This window comes from Marmota marmota, unplaced genomic scaffold (genome assembly GCF_001458135.2).
Source record: "Marmota marmota marmota unplaced genomic scaffold, marMar, whole genome shotgun sequence".
Lineage (NCBI taxonomy): Eukaryota > Metazoa > Chordata > Mammalia > Rodentia > Sciuridae > Marmota > Marmota marmota.
This window is the reverse complement of record NW_026000026.1, coordinates 47,457,816-47,466,823: the sequence shown is the minus strand read 5'-3', so window position 1 is coordinate 47,466,823 and position 9,008 is coordinate 47,457,816. Positions and strand designations below refer to the sequence as shown.

General features: G+C 40.0%; 1 protein-coding gene across 1 annotated transcript; it reads left to right on the top strand.

Annotated features, from left to right (window-relative positions):
* Positions 1 to 1,982: 1,982 nt before the first annotated feature.
* Positions 1,983 to 8,323, top strand: Cst11 (cystatin 11). The gene is made up of 3 exons (XM_015477226.2): positions 1,983 to 3,724; positions 4,657 to 4,761; positions 8,240 to 8,323. Exons 1-3 carry the CDS (start codon positions 3,503 to 3,505, stop codon positions 8,321 to 8,323), a joined length of 411 nt encoding a protein of 136 aa, XP_015332712.1. The 5' UTR covers positions 1,983 to 3,502.
* Positions 8,324 to 9,008: the final 685 nt, after the last annotated feature.

The window sequence follows — 9,008 nt, the reverse complement described above, 5'->3', positions numbered from 1 at the left end:
GTGTGTGTGTGAAAAATAAATAAATATACATATAAAATGTGTTGAATTATTATTAATGGCCAATTTCTAATATCAGAATTATTGAATTGAAATACATGAAAGATTTTGAGCCATTTCCATGAAAACACCAAAAACAAAAATGATAGATCATATATAGGACAAAATAGAATAGTCAAAACAAAATAAAGCAGACCCATCTGATACTTGACATTATTGAAATAATGATTCAATACAGAAAGAATAGTCTTTTCAACTAATGATGTTGAAACAAGTGAGCTTCCACACACAATAGAAATGAGCTGCATACTCAGCTTCAAAACTTATGCAAAAATTAACACCAAATGGAACGACAGGCAAAAAATGGTACATGATAAAAGTTTTAGAACAAAAGATTCATGAATCAAGGCTAGGCAAAAAGTTTTCAAACACGACACCAAAACCACAATCCTTACTCTAATGAAAATACTGCTAAATGAAAAGACAAGTTATAACCTGGAAGAAAATACTTTCTTTTTCTTTTTTAATTGGTGCATTATAATTATACATAATCTTGGGGCTCATTGTTGCATGTTTGTATGTAACGTGTGTATGTGAGTTGGTCAATTTCATTCTCCTTCATCTCCCATTTCTCCTCCTCCTCCCTCTCCTTTCCCCTTCTTCTATTCTACTGGTCTCCCTTCTATTTTCATGAGATCTCTCTCTCTCTCTCTCTCTCTCTCTATATATATATATATATATATATATAAAATCTTTCTCTCTTCTATTTTCTCTCTACTTCCACATACAACCCTTGACTTTGAGTCTGTTTATTCTGCTTAATATAATGCTCTCAAGTTCCATCCATGAGAAAACACTTTCAAATCCCATATCCAGAGAAAATTTGTGTCCAGAGAATATATAAATAATCTTCAAAACTCAACACTTAAAAAACAATTAATAAATGGTCAAAAGGCAAAAACAGACACTTTAACAAAAATGTATAACTAGAAAAAAATCATAAAGTGATCATTGACTAATAGGCAATAAATTTCACATCATTACCAATTAGACAAATGTTAAAACCATGATGAAATACCAATGCTGGATGCTTACATATGCTATTTCCGATCTTGTAGCAACTCTGCAAGAGAGAATTAATGAATGTGTCTCTGCCATGACATCCTAGAAGACAAAATTTTGTAAATATTGTTTAGAACACCTTACAATAATCTCATCATGTGTTGGTCATGTGAGCCCATGAGAATCAGAAGCCAAAAATAAAGTGACTTAAACATACAAGAGTTCATTTTCTTCTATAAAAGAAGTTAGAATAGCAATATAGGCTTGGAATGGTGACTCCAAAAATTGATGAGGGCACAAGGCACCAAGTTCCTTTCATCTTTCTGCTGTTCCATTCTCAGAGCTAGTCTCTGTCCTTAGTTTATTTCTTCTTCCAATACAGCTGCAGGGGCTCCACTCATCATTTGCCTATTCCCAATAGCAAATAAGGAAAATGTGACTCTTCCCAACCAAGTCAGCTCTTCATAGAATGAATCCTTCTGTCTCAACTATCCTTTTACTTATTTCTTGGTCAGATGATATCATGGTTTGGATCTGGAATATCCCCCAGAGCAGCAATGTTCAGAGATAGGGCTTTCAGGAATTGAATGGAACATGAGCGCTCTGACCTCATCAGGGGATTAATCCATTGAGAGCTAAATGGGAGGTGAAGGAAACCGTAGGCATGTGGCATAATTGAAGGAAATAGATCACTGAGGGTGTACCCTGGAAGGGTATTTCTTGTCCTCAGCCCTTTCTCCATCTCCTTTTTTCTCAGCAAGAGAAACAATAAGAGAGGTAAATAGGGAGCCTACATCCTGGGAACAAATTTTTACCCCTCACACTTCAGATAGAGCTCTAATCTCCAGAGTATACAAAGAACTCAAAAAATTAAACAACAAGAAAACAAAAAACCAAATCAACAAATGGGCCAAGGACCTGAACAGACACTTCTCAGAGGAGGATATACAATCAATCAACAAATACACGAAAAAAATGCTCAACATCTCTAGCAGTCAGAGAAATGCAAATTAAATCCACTCTAAGATACCATCTCTCCTTTGTCTTTAATTCAAAGATCCTTTCACCTATTACAGTGGGATTGAGGTGGTTGAGTGTCTCCGTGTATCTTTTATGCTTGTGTATGTCAGTGTGGGTGTGTACATGGGGCATGTCTGTGTGGGTGTGTCAGTGTGAGTTTAGATATGTATGTGGAGCAAGGGTATAGGTGCACAAATATGAGTGTAGATATGCGCTTGTATGTGTGTGTTGGTTTGAGTGTAGGTGTGTATGTGGAACAGGAGTGTAGACACACGTGCCTGTCTGTGGCATGCCTGTGGACAGGCATGTGTCTGTGTTAGCATCAATGTGGATAAGTGGATGAATACTATATGTGTCTGCAAGGAAGGCTAGGTGGGAGGTGTTAGGAGAGAGATGCTCTTTCCTTGTCATGGGGCCTTCCACCCACGGGAAAACCTAGCTGATCATTAAGAACAACACTTGGAACAGGCATCCTATCCTCCCAGGTAGGTCTTCCCTGTACTCACCCACATTCTCCCCTGGGTTCCCACACACAGGAAGGAAACATCACTACACATCATTGAATTATATCCTTCCAAATAACACCTCAAAAGGCTTTCTTAGTAGTAATACCTAACAGTGCATCCAGCTGGCTCCTGCACTGAGGGCCAGTGACATGAGTGCCAGCCTTCTCCTACAAGACTTCTTCCTTCTCCACTTGGACACCAAGCTTGGGGTTCCCATGTGGTCTTATCTTGCTGAGAGCAGTTTCCAGCTAGAAAGCTTTTTGCATCTCTCACCCAAGAATATAGAACCTCTCCCTTGGTCTCTTTCTCACCCCATCCGCCTCCGAAACATGGATTTGGGGACAGGTGCCATTGGCCTCACAGGTAAGCCTTTCTGACTTCACACTCTTCTGTCTGGTCACCTATTCCTTTGTTCTTTGGAGAATGCTTTCTGTACAGACCTTACCTTCAGGGACTCCTACTTCCCAGGCCCACCTGGTGTTGACTTGCTTCCTGGAATCCAATAGCCTCATGTCTTCATAATTTCCTGTACCCCAGACTTCCTACAGAATATGCTCAAGTGAGCTCAGGGGACAGAGGCTCCTGGCCTGGCTTCCATTAAGATTGTACTAAGTCCACAGATGAGTGTGTATTGCTGAGGAAGCAGCTGCAAAAGAGAATGTGTGTGTGTGTGTGTGTGTGTGTGTGTGTAAAACAAGAGCTTATAAGAAAAGAATGACAGAAAGTGGAGTGAGCTTGTCAATCATTGCACTCTTCCCAGAGCAGGCAAGAGAAAGGAGGAGGAGAGGTGAAGTGTGGGTGTTCACTATGGGTTGCTTTTAAATCCAGCCAGGGCAGATGGGGCTGCCAGTCTGATACAGCTGGCTCCTGGGAGGGATAGGAGTGGGCTTTTCCTGTTCCTATCTAGCTAAAGGAGGATGGCCAGACTCTGGCAGTCTCCGCAGCTCCTGCTAGCCATTCTAATGTCCCTGGTGGCCTTCACCTACCAAGTAAAGAAATCCTTGATAAGTATCCATGAAGCATCTGCAGTGGAAAACTTCGTAGAAGACACATTAAAGTACATCAACAATGAATACAACAAGCAAAGTGATGACATGTACAACTTCAGGATCCTTCGAGTCCTAAAGATCCAGAAGAAGGTCAGTGAGTGGCTTCCATCCTCTCCTCACCACACCCAATCTCCAGGGACCCACTGATACTACAGGGTGTGTCCTACTCCAGTGAAATCTAGTGCCACATGAAGCAGGCATTTTTTTTTCAATATAATTTTTTATTTCTCACTGAGATCCTTCTCCAAATTTAGGTATAAGTGGGGCCAATAGATGGTACTTGATAATGCAAAACAATTATTGCTTGTTCTTTCAGAATAATTCTAATGTTTCAATCTTCATCCACATTAATCTTTTAATTTTTTATTTTTTATTTATAAATAACAGCAGAATGCATTACAATTCTTATTACACAGATAGAACACAATTTTTCATATCTCTGGTTGTATATGCAGTATATTCACGTGAAGCAGGCATTTTAAAAGAAATGTACATTCTCTAGAATGAATGAAGTTGTTCTTTAAAGATACTAAAAAAAATAATCAATGGTCAACAACTTATACACCAAGGGCCAAATCTCCTGCTGCCTGCATTTGTAAATAGAATTGCTTTGAAGCCCAGCCAAACCTACACATATATACCACCTATGGCTATGGTAATGCTTCCATGGCACAACTGACAAGTTGTAGCAGAGACTAGATAGTTCACAAAGCCTAAAATGTTTACAATCTATCCTTTACCAGAAAAACTTTACAGATTTCTGCCTTGAACCCTTTGCATCACTTCTATTATACAATGGGGGAGTTTGCTTATGAAGCAAGAAACATAGTGTTTCTTGTGGCTTCTGGTGTATTCTCTTTGAATGACAAAAAGAGGCAAGGCATCACACAAGAAGAGACCATCAATCAGTCTAGGACTGGGTCTTTGCCCTCAGGCAAAGTATAAATGAATGTCTGCACGCAGAAACAGCAGAGAAGGGAGAAGAGGTTGTTCTGCATCTCCTTATCTCTTGATGCCCACAGATAACCGACCATATGGAGATCCTTGCACATGTGGAGATGCAGAGAACTGTCTGCCTGAAGCCAAAGATGGGCAACTGTGAAATTCAAAATGGGAAACTTTTCAAGGTACTTGGTAAAACACATTCACATAGAGAGAATTCATTTTCAGTAGGTTATTTTTTTCTGTATGATGAGGTTGGGGCAGAACTATTTAGGATTCATTCAAGCTTGCTTGAGGGGCTGGGGATATGGCTCAAGTAGTAGTGCGCTAGCCTGGCATGCGTGAGGCACTGGGTTCGATCCTCAGTACCACATAAAAATAAAGATATTGTGTCCACCTAAAGCTAAAAAATAAATATATAAAAAAATTCATTCAAGCTCGCTTGAAAATAATGCATGAATAATACCTTCTTTCTCAGAGAGAAAAAGCAAAGATGGGAATGACCAAGGTATCACTCTTTGGTTGCTGAAAGGATTATAAAGAGGCTGAAGTGGTCCAGAGGAGCCGTAGAGATGACTAAGTTGCAGGGGGACAGGAAACAGTCAAATTATTAGTAAAACTCTAGCAGCCAGAGGGACCCAGCGCTTGCTGAATATCTAAACATCAGCACACCAAGAATGTGAAATTCCTGAGCTCCTGTCCTTCTTCCTTTCAACCAACAGTGTTTGGAAAGCATAAGACCAAAAAACAAGTTGAAAATAATTCGGCCAGTGGCAGAGCTGGGTTGGGGAGAATGAGCCCATGTGTGTATGATATGCTGCGTGGCCTCCTGCCCCAAAGTCTGCTCAGTCATCAGCATGACTCATTCCTGCTTAGCACTGTTTACCTGAAGGAGGCTGGGCAGACACTGGCCCACACCATCACTACTGTGTGCAGAGTTAGGGTCAGTTCTCTGTACAGAAAGACCTGGAAGGTTGTCTCAGAAGTCTTCCAGATCTCTTACTCATCCAAAAGAATTAAATCTAGGATAATTATATATCCCTCCTTGCCTAGAAGAGTCCTGACTTATGACAACTTTTTAATATAATCATTTAATAGCATATCCTTTTGCTTATATCATGGCCTTGCTTGATTCATAAATTATGTGGTCACCCTAGTTATATAGTCTGAGGTTTCTCAACACAGAAATGTGTCCATCCCTGGATTCCCTTCTCATGCTTTACATGTATAATTCTTCAAAATCTAGCAAGGAAGTCTTCTTTGGTTCTTCCCTGGGGAAGATCATAAAATTTCTGTAAAGAATAATTTAAACTAACAGTAAAGTCAAATTTTTAAAAATTAAACTTTCTTACTAGAGAGACTGAATTGGTGGAGTTAGTATGCTGAGTTCTATTTTAAGAAAAATGTAAAAGTAAGCCTCACCCTTTACATTCTAGGCTTCCAAGTGAAAAGCAGGAAAAACAGAATCAGACCTCCCAAAATATAATAATCAATCATATGCAAAATATATTTAAAATATTGATTTTCATTATGGAATAAAAATGGAGTAAAAAGTAAGAGAAACTTGGGAAACGATAAAAAGAAAGCAAGGAGAAAATAATGATATGCATAGATGGATGGACAAATTAAGGAAACCAAGATGGATGGATTGGGTGAAAGGAAGGAAGTTAGATGCATAGATGGAAGGAAGGAAAATGAATGGCCATTAAATGGAATTGCAAGAGTGTTTGTATGAATGAATGGATAAACAGATGAGTAGATGAATGGAAGGATATAAATGGTTGGAAGGAAGGGAGGGAGAGAGAAGAAAAGGAAGAAAGGGAATCAATGGAGGCCAAGTAAGAGAAGGTATAGAGTAAAAACCACAAGTAAAAATGAAAAGGAAAAACAATCAGTGGTTCCTATGGTGAACAATGGCTGGGCAAACACTTCATTTTTATTCTTCAAATCTGATCATAAATGGATGTTTTCTGAAATGATTCCAGCAATATGACTATCAAATGACTAAAATCAAGAATATAAAAACAGATCTGGATTAGAGAGGCAGTGTGGGAAGCCACTCCAAATGCACACACCTTTAAGTCCTGATGCACTACGGGGATCTGAAAGATCACTGTAGTCTGACACCGTAGTGTCATGACTCTTTTTTTTTTTTCTTTTTTTTTAATTTTTTATTGTTGGTTGTTCAAAACATTACAAATTTCTTGACATATCATATTCCACACTTTGATTCAAGTGGGTTATGAACTCCCACCTTCACCCCATACACAGATTGCAGAATCACATCAGTTACACATCCATTGATTTACATATTGCCATACTAGTGTCTGTTGTGCTCCGCTGCCTTTCCCATCCTCCACCATCCCCCCTCCCCACCTCTCCCCTCCCCTCCCCTCCTCTCTCTCTACCCCCTCCACTGTATAACCCTGAGGGTCTCCTTCCATTACCATGCAATTTCCCTTCTCTCTCCCTTTCCCTCCCACCTCTCATCCCTGTTAAATGTTAATCTTCTTCTCCTGCTCTTCGTCCCTACTCTGTTCTTAGTTACTCTCCTTATATCAAAGAAGACATTTGGCATTTGTTTTTTAGGGATTGGCTAGCTTCACTTAGCATAATCTGCTCTAATGCCATCCATTTCCCTGTAAATTCTATGATTTTGTCATTTTTTAATGCAGAGTAATACTCCATTGTGTATAAATGCCACATTTTTTTTATCCATTCGTCTATTGAAGGGCATCTAGGTTGGTTCCACAGTCTTGCTATTGTGAATTGTGCTGCTATGAACATCGATGTAGCAGTGTCCCTGTAGCATGCTCTTTTTAGGTCTTTAGGGAATAGACCAAGAAGGGGAATAGCTGGGTCAAATGGTGGCTCCATTCCCAGCTTTCCAAGAAATCTCCATACTGCTTTCCAAATTGGCTGCACCAATCTGCAGTCCCACCAGCAATGTACAAGTGTACCCTTTTCCCCACATCCTCGCCAGCACTTGTTGTTGTTTGACTTCCTAATGGCTGCCAATCTTACTGGAGTGAGATGGTATCTTAGGGTGGTTTTGATTTGCATTTCTCTGACTGCTAGAGATGGTGAGCATTTTTTCATGTACTTGTTGATTGACTGTATGTCCTCCTCTGAGAAGTGTCTGTTCAGGTCCTTGGCCCATTTGTTGATTGGGTTGCAAAGAACTCAAAAAATTAGACAATAAGAGAACAAACAACCCAATCAACAAATGTGTCATGACTCTTGACTCACGCTTTTTCCTTCTTCGGATAATAAGGTGTGGCCCTGGGAGTGGCCCTAGGAGTAGGCGGCACCCAGAGGGGTTGAGATACACTCACTTGTTCCCTTGTAATCCTACCCCTTGCCTCATTTGAATGGCTTCATCCCAATAAAACGGTTCAGCATGTGCTCCTCTCTCTCTTTCCATGGACCCCTAAGGTCGGAGGAGCCATCCCAGGACCCAAATAAAAAGGTATTTGTCTCTGTGTGATTATTTCATGCAGCCCAGTTCACCTGGAGTGACCTGGAGTGTTTAGTCGTGAGACCCGACAAGGTGGTGTTGTTTTCCCTGTCCTTATATCTTATATCCCCTTCTTTCTCCCTTGCATGTAAATTTCACTTTGCATGTTAATCTCATTAAGTACTGGTTTTGTTTTTTTGTTTTAGAAAATCCAGTGCTACTTCTCAGTGTTTGTTATACCCTGGACTGAAACGTACAAAATTCTGGGCAAAAACTGCAGCAACATCTGAATGCCCTGGAGCACACATCTGTAGTCACTGTATTCGATGGTCCAGAAACCAACAGTAATCTTCAGTAGACAATAAATATTTGTCAACCTGTTTCCTTTAATGGTCTTCATGGTTGTGACTCTACTCTCTTTTTCTTTTTCTTAAATTCTTCAGCTCTTAATAATATGATGTGGAGAGTCTGCTGGACCAGGACAATTTTGGGGTCCAAATGAAGTAATATGAATAATTTCTTCTGCCTTGCCTGACAAGAGAATTTCAGCCTTATATCAAGCAGGAGTCTTTAGATATTAAAATAAGATGGAAAAGATAAGGAGATTAAACAGAAGGGAAAATGTTTCAAGTAACTTGAATAAACAGCCCAGGGATATTTGCAAGTGTGTCCCATAATGGAATCTCTGAGGAGCCTAGTGAAGAGCACCCCTGTCCTCACCTGAAATTCGAAACAAAGAGAGCCAGGCAGAGTAGCACAGGCCTATAATTCCAGCAGCTCAGAAGGCTGAGGCAGGAGAATCACAAGTTCAAAGCCAGCCTCAGCAACCTAGTAAGGCCCTAAGCAACTTAGAAAGACCCTGTCTTAAAATAAAAAAGGGCTGGGGGTGTTGCTCAGTGGTTAAGAACCCCTAGGTTCAATCCCTAATACCAAACAAAAAATGTGTGAAAGAAGGAGAAAAAAACACAATTAAGA